Source organism: Dictyostelium discoideum, assembly GCF_000004695.1.
Source record: "Dictyostelium discoideum AX4 chromosome 4 chromosome, whole genome shotgun sequence".
Lineage (NCBI taxonomy): Eukaryota > Evosea > Eumycetozoa > Dictyosteliales > Dictyosteliaceae > Dictyostelium > Dictyostelium discoideum.
Genome location: NC_007090.3, coordinates 4,695,447 through 4,719,032, shown reverse-complemented (window position 1 = coordinate 4,719,032; position 23,586 = coordinate 4,695,447). Strand labels below are relative to the sequence as shown.

Here is a 23,586-nt window from a genome sequence, read left to right as displayed (position 1 = left end):
AATTTTTGAGTTAAAAAAAATTAAAAATAAAATAAAATAAATTTTAATAATTTTTTTTTTTTTTAATTTTTTTTTTTTTTTTTTTTTGGCACTTTTTTTTTTTTTTTTTTTTTTTTTTTTTTTTTTTTTAAATAAACAGGTGAATATATATATATAGTTCCTTTTAAAAGGTCATATATAAATATAAAATCATAATTTTTTTTTTTCATTTTTTATTTTACCCTCAAAAAATTGTATTATTTATTTTTTTTTTTTTTTTTTAACACAGCCACTACCACCATATAAAATAAATTCAATAAACTACACCAATCAATAGATATATAGAATGTATGGTCATCATGGATACCCAATGCATGCACATCAACAACAAATGGTTAATCCAACTTTAGCCATAGTGGATAATAAAATGCATACTCTATCAACTTTTCTTAATTATATTAGAGCTTATAGAGATCCACTAAGAATAAGTAAAGATTTAAAAGAAACATTTCATTTATTCCCAAATTTATCACCGTTTTATGAAAATATACCAAGTAAGTAAAAAAAAAGAAAAAAAAATAAAAAAAAAATAAAAAAATTTATTATTAATTTTATAATTTATATTATTTTTTTTTTTTTTTTTTTTCACTATTTTATTTTTAAAAATTATTATTAAAGATAGAGTTAATTTAATATGTATAAAAGGTACAATTCCAATTTGTTTTAAAGGTATTAATTATTATTTACCAATTATAGTTTGGGTACCATTAAACTATCCACAAGAATTCCCAACAATGGTTTTAGATCCAACACCAGAGATGAGGATTGTAAAAAATCATCACCATGTAAATTTACAGGGATTAGTTTATCATCCATATATATCAAGTTGGAGTTCCAATTCAACGATGGGTCATTGTTAAAAAATGTTATGTGATGCATTTAGTTTTAAACCACCATTAGAGACAAGAGTATCACAACAACAACAACCACAACCACCACAAAATAATATATCACCACCACCTTATGGTTCATCACCAACCAATAATAATGTGGCAGCACAACAACAACAACCACCACCACCATATGGTTCATCACCAAGTACTTCAAATTCCTCATCATATACACAACCACCACCATCGTACGATTCAATTAAAAATAAAACTAATAATACATCATCTTTACCCCCACCAAAACAACCACAAACATCACCACCCCCACCACCAACTCAACAACAACAACAACAACAAAATAATAATATAATACCACCACCACAACAACCATCACCACCACCAGCATATACAGAACCAACAGCAGCAAAACAGCAACAACAACAAACATCACCATCAGTTAAACCATTACCACCTTTACCACCACAACCAGTTATTGATAAAAAAAGTGAAATGGTTGATCAATGTACAATTAAATTGCAAGAATTATTATCGAAATTTTATGACACTACATCATTAGAGATTAAGGATTTCGAAGCTCATAACAAATCATTGGAAGAGTTATCAAAGAAAAAATTACTTGAGAAGGAGGAGTTATCGAATCAATTGGCAACTTACAATAGTCAAATCGATCAATTGAATGAAAACATTGAACAATTGGAGAAATGGATAAACGAAAATGATAAATCAGATTCAAATATTGATATCGATCAAATATTGGGTCCTAAAGATTCACTCTCAAAACAATTGTTAAAATTGGTCTCTGATGATTCAACCATCGAAGATTTACTCTACTACTTAGATAAAGCATTACATTCAAATAGAATATCTTTGGAAGAATACCTTAAAAATGTTAGATCACTAAGTAGAGATCAATTCATTATTAGAGCAACAGTTAAAAAAGTTCAATTTATAATTAGACAAAATCAACAACAACTACAACAACAACAACAACAACAAAATTCACCACAACGTCAACAATACAATCAACAACAATATTTTTCTAAATAAATAATATAAGTTTTTTTTTTTTTTTTTTAAAATGCCCACCCAAAAACAAAGATATTTTGATCTTTTTTTTTTTTTTTTTTTCTAATTTTTTCAAATGTAAAGATATTTTGATTTTTTTTTCCTATTTTTTTTTCATTATTTAATTTTTCAACGAACACTATTTTTTTCTTTATTTTTTATTTTTTTTTTATTTTTTTTTTTCTTTATTTTTTCACATTTCAGTTTAGTGATTTATATTAAAAAAAAAAATTCTTAAAAAATACATTGCACACACTATTTTATCATTGTGCTTATTAGATTTTATCATTTCCTAGTATTAGAATTTTTTTTAATTTTTTAATTTTCAGGTGTATTACTAAAAATAATAATAATAAAAAAAAAATAAAAAATAAATAAATTATATATAATAAATAAATAATAAATAAAAAAAAAAAAAAAAGAAAAACAATAAATAAAACATAAAAAAAAAAAAAAAAAAAAAAAAAAAACAAAAACAAAAAAATGGTTGTAAATAAAAACTCTGTGTTAAATAATCTTACATTTTATTTGGATTGTGGAAATAGTGGCTTAAAATCAAAAAAGGTTTTACAATCATATGTAGAATCACATGGTGGTAATGTCTCAATGATTTTAAATCAAAAAGTAAGTTTGTTATTTTTATTATTTATTTAAAAAAATTAAAAAAAAAAAAAATTTAAATCATTCAACTATTAACACACATATAATAATTATTTGTGAAACATTTAATTTTATTTTTATTTTTTTATTTTTATTTTTTTTTTATATAAAAATTATTTTTAGATTAACTATTATATTTTTAGTGGTGATTTTAATGATTTAATAAAAGTTGATGAAAAGAATAATAATAATAATAGTTATCAAGATGAAGAAGAAAAAAAGAATATAAATTTAGAAACTTTATCATCCAATATTAAAAAGGCAATTAAATTGAATATTCCAATTGTGTCAAAAAGATATTTAGAAGATTCAATTTCAAATGGTAATTTATTATCACCAAATGAATATTCATTAGTTTCATTATATAATATTAAAGAATATCATTATAAATCATTGGATTTTTCAAATTTATTAGAAGATCCATCATCATCATCATCATCATCAACTAATGGTGAGCAGCAACAACAGCAATATGAAAGAATTAAATATAATAATAAAGTTGAAAACGATAAATTTCCAACAGAATCTAAATATCATGTTGTTAAACATAATGTTTTAATATCACCAAAAGCTGAAAGTTTTATTTGTTTGGAATTACATGTTGCAGGTAAAATTTTAGAATTAATTAAAACTGGTAATAGTGATAATAGTGGTGGTAGTGGTGACCAAACACAATCATATTATAGAGTATTTTTAAATTATGGTAGTTTAGATGCAAATAAAATAAATGATTCAGTTAAAGAATGGATACCATTTACAAATTTGGAGAATTCATTGGACCAATATAATGAGATATTTAAAGATCATTTAATAAATAAAAAATATTCAAAATTTCAATTAGGTTCAACATTAATTGGTTCTAATAAATTACAAGAATTATGTTATAATAAATTATTTGATGATACAACAATAACCACCACCAATAATATTGATGATAGTAATAACATTAATAATGAAATTCCAAAACCAATTCATGAATTAATTAAAATATTATATGATGAAGCTATATCAACATTGGGTAATAAGTTTGGTAATGGTAGTAAACTTCACCTTTCACCTGAAGGTTCAATTAAAACATCAATGGGTGACATTACATTAATGCAAGTTGATAAAGCTGAATTATCATTATTTCAATTATCAACAGTGTTAAGAGGTAATGGTGGTAAAATTGATAGTAAAGAATCAACCGATTTAATCGATGAAATCTTTAGATCATTACCACAATTGAAACCACCAGGTGGTAAATTTAATAATTCATATGAACTATTAAATGATATTCAAGAATCTGTACAATTAATGAAAGATATTTTATCAGTTGGTGAATCATTAAGTGGTGTTTCAAAAACATTAACTTCTGCAAGTAGTGGTGAAATGGCAAAATATCGTGCATTACGTTGTCAAATTAATCAATTAGATAAATCTTCAAAAGATTTTAAACGTATAACTGATCAAATTAAAGGTGGTACAAAAATTGAAGGTTTAACACAACCACAACAATCAATTAAAAAAAGTAATGGTAATGATAATAATAATAATAATGAAAATTGTATAGATAATAATAATAATAATAATAATTTAATAAAAATTAAAAATATTTTTAAAATTATAAGAAAAGAAGAAGATAATTATAATTTTGAAGTTGGTAATTTGAAAACACTTTATCATGGTAGTAATCCATCGAATATATTGGGTATACTAAGTAGAGGTTTATTAACACCAAATGTATCAACATCAATTGGTGCTGGTAGAAGAGATATTGGTTATTTGGGTAGTGGTATTTATTTTGGTGTTAAACCATCCACTTCAATTCAATATTGTAAAGCATCAACAAAAACACTTTCAAAGTATATGTTTATTTGTTCAGTTGCATTAGGTCAAATTAAAAAATATACAACTCATCAAACTCAATTATCAAAACCACCAAAAGGTTTTGATAGTGTTCAAGGTGTTGGTTCATCATCATCATCATCATCATCATCATCATCGTCAAATAATACAGTTAAACAATCTGATTTTATTGATGATGAAATTGTAATTTATGATTCAAAACAACAAAAAATTCAATACCTAATTGAATTTGATGATTTAAATTCATTAACAATACCACCAATATTAAAATCATCATTATCATCAAATAATGATAAATTACTTGAAATTTCAAAAGAATCAGTTAAACCAACTATTGAATCTGAGAAAGTTCCAAATTCACTACCTCAAAAATCATTAATTGATGATAGTAATGATGATGATGATAATCAAGAAATTGGTTTAATTTCAAAGAATGGTGGTGGTGATAATGCTATACCATTAAAATCTGTTCATGTTAAAGGTAAAATTTTAGATTTAATTGGTGAAGTTACAATTTATCAACATTATCAAAATAATTCAAAGAATATGATTGAAGCAAAGTATGTTTTTCCATTGGATGAAATGGGAGCAGTTTGTGGTTTCGAAGCTTATGTAAATGGTAAACATATAATTGGTGAATGTAAAGAGAAGGAGAAAGCACAAAGAGAGTATCGTGAAGCAGTTGCAGCTGGTCATGGTGCATATTTAATGGATGAGGATAAACCTGATGTTTTCACAGTTTCAGTTGGTAATTTACCACCAAATTGTGATGTTTTAATTAAGATAGTTTATGTTACTGAGCTATCAATCGATGGTTTAGATATTAGTTTTGTATTACCACGTTCAATCACACCAAAGCAAAGATTGCAATCCTCAAGTAGTAATACTCAATCGGTAACATCAACTGTTCAAGTGACAGAATTGGCACAAAAACAATCTGATTTATCCATTTCGGTCGGTATTGAAATGCCTTATAATATTGTAAAATTAATTTCACCAACTCATGACGTTCGTATAAAACGTACTCATACAAAAGCAACCATTGAATTAAATAATCAAGATAATCAATATTTAGATAAGAATTTCCAATTATTGATTGGTTTGGAGGAGCCTTATTCACCAAGAATGTGGGTTGAGGTTGATGAGAAAGGTCATCATGCAAGTATGTTGGCATTTTATCCAAAATTGGATATTGATAATACTATGAAGGATAGCCATACTATGGTTACTTTATTAATTGATTTATCATCTTCGATGGCTGGTGATGCATTTGAGGATTTATTACGTGCAGTTCGTATCACTATTTCAAATTTACGTGGTATGCAAAAGGTGTTATTCGATGTGGTTTGTTTTGGTGATACCTTTGACTGGCTTTTCGGTATTGGTGTACCACCGACTGAATCAAATTTACAAATTGCTTGGAGCCATATCAATCATTTAAAAACATCCTATGGTGGTACATTATTACATCAACCATTACAATCACTTTATTTGTTGGCAGAGAAAGCTAAACCAACCAATCCACATAATATTTTACTATTCACAGATGGTAATGTAGCCAATGAAGAATTGGTTCAAATGTTGGTTAAAAAAGCATCACCCTATTGTAGAATGTTTGCATTTGGTATTGGTGAGCATTGTAGTAGACATTTCGTAAAGAGTATTTGCCGTTTAGGTGGTGGTTATCCAGAGTTTATTCAAACAAATAAACGTCCAAATCCAAAGAAAATCATTGATCAACTTCAACGGTTAACTCAACCCGCAATGTCGAATATTTCAGTGAAATTCGATTCAAGTGATACCAATTCCATAGTTCAATCACCTGCTACTATAACTTCAATATTTAAGAAAGAACGTCAAGTTATGTATGCTTTCTCTGGTATTTGTACTCGTGCAACATTGATTTGCCAAGCACCTGGTGGTGGTTTAATCACCAACGTTGTTCATACACCAGAGATTGGTTTCATAAAGGGTAATTTAATTCATCGTTTAGCTGCTCGTTCAATGATTAGAGAATATCAAGATGGTACCTATAGTCAAAATAAACATGAACATGATTTAATTAAATTAAAGAAAAAGAATGATGTCATCGACCTATCCATTAAATACTCGATTGTAACACCATTCACAAGTTTTGTTGCAGTTGAAAAGAGGGAAAAACATGAAACATTCTCAAAATTACCACCAATTCAATCGATTATCTCTCAAACTATTGTTGATTCTCTACCATACATTGCATGGGAAGATAAATCTCAAGGTATTGATCAAGATCCAAATGATCCAATTCTATTGAATAAACGTGATCAATTATCCAAATTAATTGAACAATATCATTCAAATAGCAAGTTCTCTGATACAATTAATGTATTTCATCAAATTTCAGATACATTTGGTGAATTTTCAATGAAAGAATTAAATTTACTTTCAGATACAATTAATAATTTAATTTCAAAAAGAGTTGATAAATTATCAATTAATGATGATTCAACAACAACAACTACTACTACACCAACAACACCAAGTAAATTATTAAGAGAGAAAAAGAAATTAAAAGAGGATATAATTTATCAAGGTAAAGGTTTATTAAGATTATTAGAATCATCAACAAATCATTCAAATAATGAAGAGGCAATTATTAGTTTAATGAATAATCAATGTACAGTTTATAAAAGTTTATTAAATTGTGATGATAATAAATATTCAAAGAAACAATGGTGTGAAAAGTTTGAATCAACTTTAAAGTCTGCTTTACAACGTTCAGAAAATTCATTATCACCAACCAATCCGATTTTATTACAATTATCATTATTATCTGCAAACTATTATAAAGAGAATGGTGATTTTGAAAAATCAATTCAAATTTCAAAGAATACATTTGACAAAGCAATCTCTGAATTGGATACCTTATCTGAAGATTCTTATAAAGATACAACACTTTTACTTCAATTAATTCGTGATTCTACAACTGAATGTTTACAATTTATTGAAGATGAACAAGAAATTAATGAATTTAACCTTGATCAACGTCATCAACATCAACCTGAAAATAATGTTGATAATGAACCAAAAGATGAACCACAAATTGAATCAACTATTTCTTCTAAACAATGGTCAATAACTCCTAAAAAACTTGGTATTAAAAAAGCAACAACAACTTATAAACCAATTGTTGTTAATCAAATTGTATCAAATAATAATAATACTGATATAGATTATGAAGGAGGAGTTAGTGAAAATCAAAGTGAAAGTGGAAGTGATAGTGAATCTGATAGTTTTAGTAATGAAGTAAGTTTAAGAGGAATATCATTTGATAAATATAGATGTGTAACTAGATCTAGATCTCCATCTCCTGAAGGAAATATTCGTTCAAACAATAGTAGTAGAGGTGAAGTAAGTTTAAGAGGAATATCAATTGATAAATATAGATGTGTAACTAGATCTAGATCTCCATCTCCTGAAGGAAATATTCGTTCAAACAATAGTAGTAGAGGTAGAGGAGGATCATCAAGAGGTGGAAGTATAGGATCATCAAGAGGTGGAAGGGGAGGAAATATTGGTACCGCTTTTGGACGTGGTGCTCCACCACCACCACAACCACCACCACCACCATCAACATCACTTGGACGTGGTGCACCACCACCATCATTATTTTTCCAAGCTTCTCAACCTTATTCCCCAACATCACCATTCTATATCCCAACATCACCATCCTATTCCCCAACATCACCATCCTATTCCCCAACATCACCATCCTATTCCCCAACATCACCATCTTATTCCCCAACATCACCATCTTATTCAACTTCTCCACTATATGCTTCCACTTCGCAATCATATTCTCCAGTATCACCATCATATACTCCAACATCACTACTATATGCACCAACAATACCATCCTATTCTCCAGTATCACCATCTTATGCACCAACAAAACCATCCAAATTACCAGTTTTAACATCATATTCCCCATCATCACCATCATTTTCAAAATCTAAAGCCAAAGAAGAAAGTACCCTCTCTGAAATAAATTTACCAAGTAAACCAATGGTTGCTGGATATTCCAGAATGAGTACAGTTTCTTTCTCATCAACTCCAACACCAACACCAACACCAACACCACCACCATTGCCAAATGCTCCAAGACCAAGTGTATCCACTAATGTCTTTAGTCCAGCACCACCAGCTCCACAAGTATTTGGAGGAATGATGAGAAGATCTTCGGCTCATATTGGTTATAGTCCTGAAAAAGAAAATCTACAAGAAGAAAGAAATATTTCAAAGAAATCAGATGGAATGCCAAGGTTTAAACGAACTACTTTACCACCACAACCATCATCATCTGGTCCACCACCACCACCACCACCATCATCATCAACTTCAAAAAATAATTCGATAGAGGCAAACTCTTTGAAAAGTGATGAAGGTTCTCTTTTGAATTCAATAAAACGAGGATATTCATTAAAAGCAGTTCCAGAGAAATTAAAAGAAGAAGCCAAAACTATTGATAATCTTTCTGCACAATTAATAAATTCTCTAAGTCGTAGAAGAGTAGCTATTGATTGTATTGAAAATGACGAAGACGACGACGACGATGATGCTTGGTCAGACGAACCAGTAAAGAAAGGAGGAAGTGGTGGCGGCGGTAGTGGAAGTTCATACTCTTTTGGAGGTGTACCCAATGCTATTACTTCTCTTGTTACAGCTTCTTCTACTCCTGCTTCCTATTTAGCAGCCAAATCTCAACCAAAAGACGAAGAAGAAGAGTGGGGTGATGAAGATATGGGTTTTGATCTTTTTGGTGACTATCCAACATCATCAACAACAACAACAAAAGCAGCAGCAACAACAACAGTTTCAAAGCCAACATCGTTACCTAAAAAAAAGGAATCATATGATGAAGATGAAGACATGGGATTTGGTCTTTTTGGTGATGAAGAAGATTATCAATTACAAAGGGTATTGTCTCAATCCTTATATGAATCAAAACAAATACAACCACAACAACCAAAATCAGGACCACAAAAAGAACAAGAAGAGTCTGATGGAGAAGGGGATTGTGGTTTTGGATTATTTGGCGAATACGATGATTATTGTCCACCACCACCAAAGTCACAACCACAACCACAGCTACAATCTCAAAAGCAACAAGAAAGAAAAGAAAAAGAACAAGAAGAGTCTGATGAAGAAGAATATTGTGGTTTTGGTTTATTTGACGATAATGAAGATTACGTATCACCACCACCAAAGTATTTATCATCATCGTCTTCATCGTCATCCTCTTTATCATTGTCAAAAGATGGATCAAGATCAAAATTATCAAAATCCAAAAATGAAGATATCTTTAACTCATCATCATCAATCATTGGAAAAAGTTGGGCATTGGAAACAGAAAAAGAGGAAAAAGAAAAAAAGAAAAAATCTAAAAAAGAAGATAAATCAAATGATATAATGAAACAAAAACAACAACAATTATTTGAAAAAGAAATAGTTACTTTATATTCAGATTTGTTGATGATTGTAAATTCACCAACAAGTTATGAAACTGTTAAAAAGGTTTCTTTAGCATTGGGTGTCTCAAGAAGTTCTTTAATTAAATTCGATTCAACTCTTGGAGGTCAATTATCTGATAACTTTAGATTCTTTATTTTAGAACTTATCAAGATATTCGTTAAACTCCTCAAACCTTCTACTACAGTTTCATTCGAGGTTATCATTTCAAAATGTAATTCTACAACTGGTGGATCAGTTTTGAAATCTTTTGGTATTAAAGATGATGTTATCACTGGTATTGTAAAACTTTCCAAGAAATCTCATTTATTTAAATAAATAAAAATAATAATTAAAAATAAAATTAAAATTAAAATAATTAAAAAATAATACTTTTTATTCAAGCGTCGTTTCAGTGAATTTTTAAATTGATTTCTTGTTTTTAATTTTTATTTTATTTTTTTTGTTTTTTTTTTTCTTTCCTGGGTGAATTTTTTAATTTTTTTTATTTTATTTTTTTTATTTTTTTTTATTTTATTTTTATATTTTTTTTTTTTTTGATGAAAACAACATATTTTCATTTGCTTTTTATTTTTTTGAAAATTTTAAAATAAAACTATAAATTAGAAAAAAATAACGCACCATTTCTCTTAATTTTTTAAAACATAAAATATAATACTTTTTTTTTGTAATAATTCATTAATATATAATAATAAATAAATAAATAAATAAATAAATAAATAAATAAATAAATAAATAAATAAATAAATAAATAAATAAATAAATAAATAAATATAATAGGAATATTTTTTTCAATTATAATAATTAATATATAAATAAATGGTAAATTGGAAATTTTGGAGTTCATCTAATGATAAGAATGAATCATCACCATTACTTTCAAATCAACAACAACCTTATCAACCACAAGAACAACAAGAACAACAAAGAGAAGAGAATATAGAAATAGATGGAAGGTATAATGGTGTACCATTATCAATTAGTTCTTCTGGTCATTTAAGAAATAGACAAAATAATAATAATAATAATAACAATGCAATATTACTTGATAATAATGGTATGCCATTAAGTCAATCAATGGATGCAATCAATAGTACATTGAAATCAGGACCATTAATTGAAGAAACACCACTTACATTTAGTAGTTTCTTAACAAAATTAAATAAAAAGAATTTACAAAATAATAGTAATATTGAAAGTGATAGTTCATCTTCACCATCATTATCACCAATAGTTTCACCTTCTTTAATTAGTGCTAATAGTAATAGTAATAATAATAATAATAATAATAGTAATAATAATAATAATAATAATAATTTAGATTTAGATTTAAATTTTGAAGAAAATTATGGTAAAAAAGTTGAAAATAAAGAAGAAAAGATTAAAAGATTAAAGAATAAAGTTAAATATTATATACCAATTTTAGGATGGTTACCTAAATATGATTATAGAGCCAATGCAATTAATGATTTAACGGCAGGAGTTACAACATCAATTATGTTGGTACCACAAAGTTTAGCATATGCATTATTGGTTGGATTACCACCAATCTATGGTTTATACACTGGTTTAATGCCATTATTGATGTATGCAGTGTTGGGCACATCAAGACAATTATCAGTTGGTCCTGAAGCATTGGTTAGTTTAATCGTTGGTACAACATTGAAAGAGATAAGTGAGTCTGCTGATGTACCACTTACAACTGATGAAATGATAGCATCTGCAAATATATTGGCATTTTTGGTTGGTGTGATTTCATTGATTTTAGGTTTACTTAGATTTGGGTTCCTTTCAGAGGTTTTATCACGTCCCTTGATTAGAGGTTTCATTAATGCAGTGGCTTTTACAATTCTATTCGATCAAATGGATACATTGTTAGGCATATCAGTTGCGGATAGTGGTTGGCGTAAAATACCTTTAATATTTAAGAAATTCGATTTAGTCAATGAGCTATCATTGATCATTAGTGTCGTTTCAATTATAGCATTATTAATTATGGGTCAAATTAAAAAGAGATGTTGTCCAGAGGTTAGAACTAAAATAATACATCATATAATCTTTTTTATACCTTCAATTTTGGTGGTGGTAGTGGTGGGGATTTCAGTTTCAGCTGGCTTTCATTTAAAAGAGAAAGGCATTGCTGTGTTGGGTTATTATTCTACAAGTTTCCCAATACCAACATTACCAAAATTAAATAGATGGGATATGGTCAATCAATTGATTGGTCCAGCTTTGTTCATTAGTATTGTGGGTTTCGTTGAGTCAATGGCGGTTAGTAAGAATTTCGCAACCAAACATAATTATCAAGTTTCAACAAATAGAGAATTGGTGGCAATTGGTGCAAGTAATATATTTGGTTCAATATTTTTAGCATATCCAATCTATGCATCAATGACAAGATCCGCTGTAAATGATAAAGCTGGTGCAAAAACTCAATTGGCTGGTGCTGTCACTTTTATTGTAGTATTATTCACCCTATTGTTTTTAATGCCAATTTTCCAATATTTACCAAGAGTAATTATGAGCTCTATCATTTTCGTGGCCGCATTGGGTTTATTTGAAGTTCATGATATTATTTTCCTTTGGAAGCTAAGGGCTTGGAAAGATTTACTATTATTCTCTGCCACCTTTGTTTGTACCTTTATTTTCAGTGTCGAGGTTGGTTTAGTCGTTAGTATTGGTGCTTCGATTCTATTGGTTATTAGACAATCTTCTGCACCACATTTCACTGTGTTGGGTAAATTACCTGGTGATGCTCCAACTTCGAAATTTAAAGATATCATTATTTTCCCAGAGGCTCAACAAGTTGATGGTGTTTTGGTCATTAGATTTGAAGAATCCCTTTATTTTGCAAATATCGGTCAAGTTAAAGAAATCCTATTTAGAATTGAAAATATTGGTAGTGCATTAGCTCATCCTTCAGAAATGTTAAATTTACCAATTAATCAAAGATCCTCTTTATATGGTATAGTTTTCGATATGCGTAATATACCTGTAATCGATGCTTCTTCAATTCAAATCCTATACGAAATGGTATCTCAATATAAAAAAAGAATGATTCAAGTTTGTTTTGTTAAATTACGTGATTCTCATAAGAAAAATTTTATTCGTGCTGGTTTCATTGATTTAATTGGTCCTGATTCTTTCTTTTCTTCAACAAATGATGCTGTTAATAAAATTAAAACTACAAATTTATTTTTAAATCGTAGTTATAATCAATTAAATAATATAAGTAATAATAATAATAATAATAATAATAATAATAATAATAATAATAATAATAATAATAATAATAATAATAATAATAATAATGATAATAATAACAATGATAATATAAATAATAATAATAATAATGATAATAATAATAATAATTTTAGAAATAGTTTTTCTTACTCTTCATATGTTTATAGCAATAAGAATAATAGTAATAATAATAGTAATAATAATAGTAATAATAATAGTAATAATAACAGTGGTTGTAATACTCCAAATCTATTAAATTATAGTAACAATAATTCACCAACAAATTCATCTCTTAATTTATTTGCAGAATCACAATATAGTTCTATATTAGATAATAATAATAATGATAACAATAATAATAATAATAATAATAATAATAATAATAATAATAATAATAATAATAATAATAATAATAATAATAATAACAATACTAATAATAATAATAATAATAATAATAACAATAATAGTTCAAATATTAATAATAATAATAATAATATGAATAATAGTATAAATAATAATAATAATAATAATAATAATAATAATAATAATAATCAACAACAACAACAACAACAACAACAACAACAACAACAACAACAAAAACATCAATATAATCAAACAGCTTATGAAGTTAGTATACTTGAAAATGAACAAGAACTTGAACAACTTGAAAGAAGAAGAAAAGAATTGGAATCAGAGATTCAACAGCAAAAGGCACAACAAAAGAATCAAAACAATGGAACATTAAGAAATTCAACCAATTCCAAAGGAAAGAAAGAATTAAAAGAACCAAAGGAACCAAAAGAACCTGTAGATCCAACTTGTATTTTAATTCCAGAGAATATAATTAGTGGAGTTGATACAAGAACATCTTTAATGATTAGAAATATTCCAAATAGATTAACTCAACAAAATCTTACTGCCCTTATTGATGAAGAGTTTAAAGATACTTATGATTTTTTAAATATGCCATTAGATCCTCATGTAAGTTTTTCTTCTTAACACATTTTTTAATTATAATCCTATTTTATTAATAATTTTTTTTTTTTTTTTTTTTTTTTTTTTAAAAAAAAATAGACAAAAGTAAGTCGTGGTTATGCATTTATTAATTTCAAAGATCATATGAATGTTTACCGATTCCATCAGAAATTTTTCCATACACGTTGGAAGAATTATAATCATGATAAGATTTGTGAAATTAATTATGCAATTATTCAAGGTGAAGAGGCCTTATTACAATCAATAAAAAAGAAACAAGAGAAACTACAACCTAAAAAAGGTATTACTTCAAATGACGAAAACTCGGCATTTGAAGAAAAGCCAAATGAATCTTTATAATAAATTTTAAATAATTTGTATACAAGACTCTGTGTAATAGTAAAAAAAAAAATAATAATAATAATAATAAAATAATAAATAATATATTTATTTATTTATTTATTTAATTAATTTATTTATTTTCAAATGAACAACAACAACAACAACAACAACAACAACAACAACAACAACAACAACAACAACAACAACAACAATATTAAATTACTTTAAAATAAACTCAATTAAAATAAAAAATTGTTCAGGAGGATGGGCACATAGTTTAGCATGTGATAATAATGGAAATATTTATTCATGGGGTTCAAATAGTCGTGGTCAATTGGGTATAGATACAACTTGTTCCTTAAATTCAACTTTATCAACATCAAATAATAAAAATAATAATAATAATAATAATAATAATAATAATAATAATAATAGTGGTGGAGTTATTAAAAAAAGAATTGTATTAAAGAAAAAGAAAGTTGAAAGAAAGAATTTAAATGAACCAAAGTTAATTGAAATTTTATTTAATAATAAAATTAGAATAGTTAGTGTATCATGTGGAATGAGACATTCAATTGCTTTATCAAGTGAAAATGATGTATACGGTTGGGGTTGTAATAAATTTGGTCAATTATCAAATTTAATTGATGGAAATAGTTTAAAGAGTAATAATAATAATAATAATATCAATGATATTGCTGATCCAATGGTTCAAGATTCACCAAAACTAATTAATTTTAAAAATGAAATTAAAATCATTCAAATTTCATGTGGATTTCAGCATACTCTTTTATTGGATATTAATTTTAAAAATGTATTATCATTTGGTCAAAATAAATTCGGACAATTAGGTAATGGTAATTTCATTGATCAATCAAATCCTTGTGTGATTGATATTTCATCATTTATATTACCAACTTCTACATCAAAATCATATTAAAATAAAAGAGATACAATGTGGTTGGAGTAATAGTTGTTTATTGACGAACCAAGATAAATTATATATATGTGGTCGTGGTGAGTATGGTATTTTAGGTGATAATAGAGATCTATCACTTGATAATAGTAATTCAAATCAATTTAAACTATTAAATAGCGAATCTTTTAATGGAAATAAAATTAAAAACTTTTCAATTGGTTCTGAGCATATCTTAATTCAAGTTTATTCAAATGATATTAATAATAATAATAATAATAATAATATATATTCATTTGGTTGGAATGAACATTATCAATTAGGTCTTTGTGAACCAATTATAATTGGTAAAGATGGTGATAATAAATCATTTCCACAACTATTACCTTCAATCAAAGGAAATGATAAAAGTTTAGTTAAAGCGGGTGGAGGAAATTCATTTTTTATTATACCTTGATTATATAAAAAATTTAAAATAAAACTAAAAATAATAAACCCTTTGTATTTTAATTAAAATCAATACATTTCTGTTTTTTTTTTTTTTTTTTTTTTTTGTGAACAACAAAAAATTAAAAAAAAATTTTTTTTTTTTTTTTTTTTAATTCACATTTTTCTTTTTGTTTAATTGATACTTCCTCAATTACTGAACAAAATGAAAATGGACCAAGTATTGAAGAAGATGACGGCCCAAATCAATATAAAATCTAATAATAATAATTATAATAGTTAAATTAATTTATTACTTTTTTTTTTTTTTTTTTTTTTCAACCAACTTTTTTTTTTCTTAAAATAAAAAAAATCACCTAATGCGATTACCAATAAAAAATTTATAAATTATTTAAACTTTATTTTTATTTTTTTTTTTTTAATTCCAAAAATTGATTTTATTTAAATCAGAACTAAACAACCAAGACATCAGTAATATTGATCTATCATTTGTTTAATTATTATCTCCACACTATCTATTTTCACTTATCTATAGCATCTCTTTTATTTAATAAAAGTGTGTGATTAATTTATTTATTTATTTATTTATTTATTTATTCATTTATTTTAATTGTCGAAAAAGGACGGACTTTTTTATGTGTGCTGGTTCTAACTTTAATTCCATTTTTTTTCATTTTTTTTTTTTTTTTTTATTATATGACTAAATCAGATTGGGCTGACTTTTTTTTAAATATAAAAAAAAAAAATCAAAAAATCAAATAATTTTTTTTTTATTAGTATTTAAAAATATTGTATTATTTAAATTAATTTTTAATCATGTTAAAATTTTTAAAAAAAATGAATTTGTTTTGAAAAAAAAAAAAAAAAAAAAAAATAAAAAAAAAAATGAAAATATTTGGACATGTTTTATTTTTAAAAATTCGAACATGTTGTTTTAAATTTTTTATTTTTTTTTTATTTTTTTTTAAATTATTATAAAATTATAATAATAATAAAAAAAACTACCAGTGAAACGGATTTTTGGTGGAAAAAAAAAAAAAAAAAAAAAAAAGATATTTTTTTTTTTTTAAAATATCAGATATTTTACAATCACACTTTATTGGTATTAATTTTTTTTTTTCAAATTTTTTTCTTTTTTCCGAGACAAGAAGACACTTTTTTTAAATATTTTTTTCTTTTTTTTTTTTTTTTTTTTTTTTTTTTTTTTTTTTTGTGCAATTCAATTTAAAAATAGAATTTTTCATTGCATTGTTTTAAAAAAAACAAAAAAAAAAAAAAAAAAAAAAAAAAAAAAAAAAAAAAAAAATGAAAAATTCATTTTTAATAAATATTTTAATAATTTATTATTTATTTATAATTTTATTTGTAAATTCACAAGATTTAAAACTTGGTGGTAGTTGTGAATTAATTGATTCAAATTCACCATGTTTTTCAAAATTAAATTATACAAACTTTTATTTACAACCAGGTGATTCAATCACTCAATTAAATAAAAATGTTTCAGATATTATTCGAATGTTAGAATTTACAACACCAGAATGTAAACCAAATGCAATTAATATAATGTGTTTAAAATCATATCCAAAATGTGAAACTTATAATGAGACATTATCAAATAATACAAATATTATATTTAATTTACCATCATTACCATGTAATTCAATATGTTGTAAGTAAAATTAAATAATTTTTTTATAATTAATGTTTTGTTTAAATGTTAATTTTTTTTTTTTTTTTTTTTTTTTAAAAATAATTATAGTAAAAGCAGAAACACCATGTAAAATATTTATTGATAATTTTATAAAAGATTTATCGTGTAATTCAAATTTTTCAAATGGAGCACCAATGTTTCCAATAAATTCCACAGATTATGAATTTAAAGAGAGTGGTAATTTTAATTTTAATGTTGAGTGTAATGATAATATAATTTATGATAATTCGTCATCAGTTATAAATTGTCCTGCACCATTATTAAATTCCAAAGATCATGTTATACCAGGTAAAACAACTTATTATTATATTACTGATAGTTGTATTTTAGATTGTCCATTTGAAATTTATCCAGGTAAAACTAAAATATTGGATAGAACAAATTATACATTAACAAGTATATCATTTATAACTTGTATTTTCATGATTTTAACATTTGGTGTTTTACCAAATAAAATAACTCATCGTATGGAATCTATTCTATCATTTGCGTGTGGTGGTTGTATTACAGCATTATCGTTATTCATTCAATCAAGACAAGATAATTTTAATTGTAGTTCAGATCCAGGTAGATTCAAATCGCAATCAGACTATTTATGTTTATTAACTGGTTTAATTTTCCAATTTGGTGCAATTACTTCAATATTTTGGTCACCAATGATTGCATATGATTTTTATATAACTTCAACATTAGGTAATTATATATATATTTTATTTTTATTATTTTTTTTTTAAAAAAAACTAAATTAATTAATGTTTAATTTTTTTTTTTTAAAAAAAAACAGGTAAAATTAGAAAATTTGGTTTATATAGAATTGTATTATGGTCATTCATTTTTGTTCTAACAGCATTACCAGCATTCGGAGGTAAATATAGTGCAACAGTTGCAACAAATTGTTGGATAAATTCAGATGATGGATCAGCTTGGCAATACGTTTCATTTTATATACCATCATGGTGTGCAATGGGTTTAATTTGTTTATTTTCAATTTTATCTGTTATTAATGTTTCAAAAATGTATATTCAAACACCAAATAATAGAATTTTATTTTTTAATGTAAAGTATTAAATCATTTCATTTAATTTTTTTTTTTTTTTTTTTTTTTTTTTTCAGACAAACATATTAATATTTAATATTTATTTTTAATTTTTGTACAGATTAAAATTTTAATTACACTTTTATTATTTTTATTTGTTTTAACATTTGCATCATCATTAAAATTTTACATGGAAGAAAGAATGGATACTTATTTTGATGCGATTGCAGTTTGGGTAGAATGTATTGGTAAAGGTGATCCATCACAATGTGAATTACATGCACCAGGTTATGATTTAAAAGCATTGAATATAGTTGTTATTGGTATTTTAGGTTTTACAGTTTTCATTGGTTATGGTTTAGATCCAATTGTTATTCATATTTGGATGGAAAGTAAAAAATTCCAGTGGGTTTTAAAGAAATGTAGATTGGATAAAATAATAAAATTAAATAATTCTATTAATAATAGCAATAATAATAACAACGAAACTGCTTCAACATCATCTGGTAATGAAAGAAAACAAACAACTGTAAAAATGTCAAATTTAAAGTCTACTGAAATAAATCAACAACCATAATGTAAATTAAAAACTTTAAAAAAAAAAAAAAAAACTATTTAATCTTAGTTTTTATGTAATAATAAATAATATTTCATTTAAATTAATTAATATTATTAAATATATACAGTAAATTGAATAACCTAGTTGTAAAGTTTATTGTTTTTTTTTAAACTTTTTTTTTTTTTTTTTATTCTTTTTTTTTTTTTTTAGTAAAGCAAAACACATAGAATAAAATGAAATAATTTTTTACATAATTTTTGTTTTATTGTTAAAAAAAAAAAAATTTTAGATTTCTTTTTTTAATTTTCAAAGTAATTATTTAATTTTTTGATAAAAAAAAAAAATGTAAAATAAAAATAAAATTCGAAAGACTTTTATAAAATACGATTTGATTTTTTTTTTTTTTATAAAATACCATTAAAAAAAATAAAAAAAAAATCTCGATAGAAGCCCCATTTTCATTCTTTTCATAAAAATTCAGATTTTTTGAATAAAAAAAAATAAAAATAAAAAATAAAAAATAAAAAATAAAAAAAATATAATCAAATTACAAAGTCTTAATTTATCAAGCGGCCAAAAAATTTTTTTTAGTTATATATATTTGTGGTCATAAACACTTTTTTTTTCTTTTTACTTTTTACTTTTTACTTTTTTTACTTTATTTTTATTATATATCTCCTTTTAAAAAAAGAAGAAATGAAAAAATTAAATTTTTTAATATGTATTATAAATATTTTATTTTTATTTGTAAATTCACAAGATTTAAAACTTGGTGGTAGTTGTGAATTAATTGATTCAAATTCACCATGTTTTTCAAAATTAAATTATACAGACTTTTATTTACAACCAGGTGATTCAATCACTCAATTAAATAAAAATGTTTCAGATATTATTCGAATGTTAGAATTTACAACACCAGAATGTAAACCAAATGCAATTAATTTAATTTGTTTAAAATCATATCCAAAATGTGAAACACATAACGAAACATTATCAAATAATACAAATATTATATTTAATTTACCATCACTACCATGTAATTCAATATGTTGTAAGTAAAATTAAATTAACTATTATTATTATAATTAGTATATTAATTTTTTTTTTTTTTTTTTTTTTTTTTTTTTTTTTTTTTTTTTTTTTTTAAATATAATAATAAAAAATAATAGTAATTGCAGAAACACCATGTAAAATATTTATTGATAATTTTTTAAAAGATTTATCATGTAGCTCAAAATTTTCAAATGGTGTACCAATGTTTCCAATAAATTCGACTGATTTTGAATTTAAAGAGAGTGGTAATTTTGATTTCAATTTTAATGTTGAGTGTAATGATAATATAATTTATGATAATTCGTCATCAGTTATAAATTGTCCTGCACCATTATTAAATTCCAAAGATCATGTTATACCAGGTAAAACAACTTATTATTATATTACTGATAGTTGTATTTTAGATTGTCCATTTGAAATTTATCCAGGTAAAACTAAAATATTGGATAAAACAAATTATACATTAACAAGTATATCATTTATAACTTGTTTTTTCATGATTTTAACATTTGGTGTTTTACCAAATAAAATAACTCATCGTATGGAATCTATTCTATCATTTGCGTGTGGTGGTTGTATTACAGCATTATCGTTATTCATTCAATCAAGACAAGATAATTTTAATTGTAGTTCAGATCCAGGTAGATTCAAATCGCAATCAGACTATTTATGTTTATTAACTGGTTTAATTTTCCAATTTGGTGCGATTACTTCAATATTTTGGGCTCCAATGATTGCATATGATTTTTATATAACTTCAAGATTAAGTATGTATATATTTTAAAATAATTAATAAAAAAAATTAAAAAAAATTAATATAATATAAAATATTATAAAATTAATTAATTTAATATTTTTTTTTGTAAAAAATTTAGGTAAAATTAGAAAATTTGGTTTATATAGAATTGGTATTTGGTCATTAATATTTGTTTTAACAGCATTACCAGCATTCGGAGGAAAATATAGTGCAACAGTTGCAACAAGTTGTTGGATAAATTCAGATGATGGATCAGCTTGGCAATATATATCATTTTATATACCATCATGGTGTGCAATGGGTTTACTTTGTTTATTTTCAATTTTATCTGTTATTAATGTTTCAAAAATGTATATGAAATCACCAAATAGAAGAATTTTATTTTTTAATGTAAATTTTAATTATAATTTTAATTATTATTATTATTTTTATTATTTTCTTAACAATAATTTTAAATTTGTATAGATTAAAATAATTATAACAAGTTTAATTTTATTATTTAATTTAACGTTTGCATCATCATTAAAATTTTATATGGAAGATAAAATGGATACTTATTTTGATGCAATTGCAGTTTGGGCAGAATGTATTAGTAAAGGTGATCCATCACAATGTGAATTACATGCACCAGGTTACGAATTGAAAGCATTAAATGTTGTAGTAGTAAGTATTTTAGGTTTTTGTATTTTCATTGGTTATGGTTTAGATCCAATCGTTATTCAAATTTGGAAAGAAAGTGAAAAATTGAAATGGATTTTAAAAAAATGTGGTTTAAATGATTTCATTAAATTAGGTTCAGAAACAACTAGTACAACTAATACTAGTGGTAGTAGTGGTAGTGGTAGTGAAAAAAGACAATCCAAAATTAGAATGTCAAAATTATCACCACCACCACCATCAATTGATACTACAAATGATATACCTATTAATGATACACTTGGAGAAAATTAAAATAAAAAAATAAAAAAATAATAATAAATAAAAATTATTTAATTTCCACACACACACAAATTTCAAAAATAAATAAAAAATAAATAATTAATTAATTTTTCACCCCAAAAAAATAATTTCTTTTATTTGGAATAAAAGTATATATTTTATTTTTTACAAAATGTTATTATATTTTTTTTTTTTCAAAAAATCTATATTTTTTTTTTTCAATTTTTAAATATTATTATAAAAAATGAGTAAAAAAGTTTTAGTTTTTGGCGGGACTGGATATCAGGTGTGTTTTATTTTTATTTTTATTTTTTTTATTAATTTTATTTAATTTTAAATCAATTATTAAAATAAATTATTAAAATAAATTATTATTATTCTTCTTTTTATTATTATTTTTATAATATTTATAATTAATAAAAAAAAAGGGTGGATCAGTTGTAAGAGAATTATTAAAAGATGATTCATTTAAAGTAATTACATTAAGTAGAAATCCAGAATCAGAAAAATGTAAAGAATTAAAGAAATTAGGAGCAGATGTAATTAAATGTGATGAATCACAACCAAAGGAAGAAATTGAAAAAGTAATGAAAGGTTGTGATTGTGTATATCTTGTTACAAACTCGCAAGGATATTGTGAAAAAGAAATTGAATATGGTATAAAGGTAGCAGATGTGGCATTGAAATGTGGGGTTAAACATTTTATATTTAGTACTGTACCAGGTCCAAATAAATTATCAAATGGTAAATTTAAATCACCAGATTTAGATAACAAAGTTGAAATTGAACAACATATCAGACAATTATCAAAATCAAATCCAGAATTTATTTCATCATTTGTTATTGCACCTTGGTATTTTCAAAATTTTATAAACTATTATCAACCTGAAAAAGAAAGTAGTACCAGTGATAAATACATTTTAAAATGGGCATGTGATCCAAAAGTGTCATTGGATTATGGCGATATTGATGAATTGGGTTTACTGGTAAGAGAAATCTTTAAAAATCCAATTAAATTCTCTGGTGAAACAGTACCTTTCTCTTCAGAAATTTTAACACCAATTCAAATCGTTGAAATTATATCCAAAGTTACAAATAAAAAAGTTTCCTATCAATTTATTGATCCAGTGGAATATGGAAAATCATACGATTTAGAAGTTTCATTGATGCTTGCTTTTTTTAATGAATATGGTGGTTTTAATATTTACGGTGGTGATCGTTCAATTGCCCATAATATTAAAAAATTAACAAGTTTTGAAGAATATTTAAAAAAAATTAATTATAAACTTGATTAATAAAAAATAAAAATAAAAAAAAATAAAAAAATTAATTAAAATAATTCAAAAAACAGAATGGCAACTTTTTTTTTTTTTTTTTTATATATTTTATATCATTTTGTGTATTTTTTAATGCATTATTTTTATAAACTAAATTTATATTAAAAATAAATAAAATTATATCATTACTAACTCATTTTTTCACCCTTAATTTAAATAAAAAAAAAAAAAAATTTATAATTTTTAGTATGCTTATTTTTTTTTTTTTTTATATTAAACTATATTATCAAATTTGGCCAATACATTTTATTAATACTCCAAAAAAGTATATAATTAGTTAAAAACTAAATAAATTTTTTC

The 23,586-nt window shown here is 24.4% G+C and overlaps 7 protein-coding genes across 7 annotated transcripts; all 7 read left to right on the top strand.

Moving 5' to 3' along the window:
- Window positions 1–325: 325 nt before the first annotated feature.
- On the top strand, window positions 326–1,937 carry tsg101 (tumor susceptibility gene 101 protein; the record flags this gene model as incomplete). The annotated part of the gene is made up of 3 exons (XM_632476.1): window positions 326–533; window positions 658–888; window positions 940–1,937. 3 exons carry the CDS (start codon window positions 326–328, stop codon window positions 1,935–1,937), a joined length of 1,437 nt encoding a protein of 478 aa, XP_637568.1.
- A 501-nt stretch (window positions 1,938–2,438) lies between these two features.
- On the top strand, window positions 2,439–10,289 carry DDB_G0286613 (type A von Willebrand factor domain-containing protein; the record flags this gene model as incomplete). The annotated part of the gene is made up of 2 exons (XM_632475.1): window positions 2,439–2,579; window positions 2,739–10,289. The coding sequence occupies 2 exons, from the start codon at window positions 2,439–2,441 to the stop codon at window positions 10,287–10,289; spliced, it is 7,692 nt and encodes a 2,563-aa protein (XP_637567.1).
- Window positions 10,290–10,790: 501 nt separating this feature from the next.
- DDB_G0286611 (RNA recognition motif-containing protein RRM) lies at window positions 10,791–14,549 on the top strand (the record flags this gene model as incomplete). Its single annotated transcript, XM_001732969.1, has 2 exons — window positions 10,791–14,195; window positions 14,289–14,549. The coding sequence occupies 2 exons, from the start codon at window positions 10,791–10,793 to the stop codon at window positions 14,547–14,549; spliced, it is 3,666 nt and encodes a 1,221-aa protein (XP_001733021.1).
- Window positions 14,550–14,757: 208 nt separating this feature from the next.
- DDB_G0295671 (regulator of chromosome condensation domain-containing protein) lies at window positions 14,758–15,904 on the top strand (the record flags this gene model as incomplete). Its single annotated transcript, XM_001732968.1, has 2 exons — window positions 14,758–15,417; window positions 15,482–15,904. Coding segments are annotated over 2 exons (1,083 nt in total), but the record flags the coding sequence as incomplete, so codon positions are not given.
- A 1,295-nt stretch (window positions 15,905–17,199) lies between these two features.
- On the top strand, window positions 17,200–19,218 carry fslQ (G-protein-coupled receptor family protein; the record flags this gene model as incomplete). Its single annotated transcript, XM_001134532.1, has 4 exons — window positions 17,200–17,563; window positions 17,654–18,298; window positions 18,390–18,661; window positions 18,763–19,218. 4 exons carry the CDS (start codon window positions 17,200–17,202, stop codon window positions 19,216–19,218), a joined length of 1,737 nt encoding a protein of 578 aa, XP_001134532.1.
- A 678-nt stretch (window positions 19,219–19,896) lies between these two features.
- On the top strand, window positions 19,897–21,961 carry fslP (G-protein-coupled receptor family protein; the record flags this gene model as incomplete). The annotated part of the gene is made up of 4 exons (XM_632472.1): window positions 19,897–20,251; window positions 20,370–21,020; window positions 21,129–21,400; window positions 21,476–21,961. 4 exons carry the CDS (start codon window positions 19,897–19,899, stop codon window positions 21,959–21,961), a joined length of 1,764 nt encoding a protein of 587 aa, XP_637564.1.
- Window positions 21,962–22,193: 232 nt separating this feature from the next.
- On the top strand, window positions 22,194–23,244 carry DDB_G0286605 (hypothetical protein; the record flags this gene model as incomplete). Its single annotated transcript, XM_632471.1, has 2 exons — window positions 22,194–22,235; window positions 22,378–23,244. 2 exons carry the CDS (start codon window positions 22,194–22,196, stop codon window positions 23,242–23,244), a joined length of 909 nt encoding a protein of 302 aa, XP_637563.1.
- Between the last annotated feature and the right edge of the window lie 342 nt (window positions 23,245–23,586).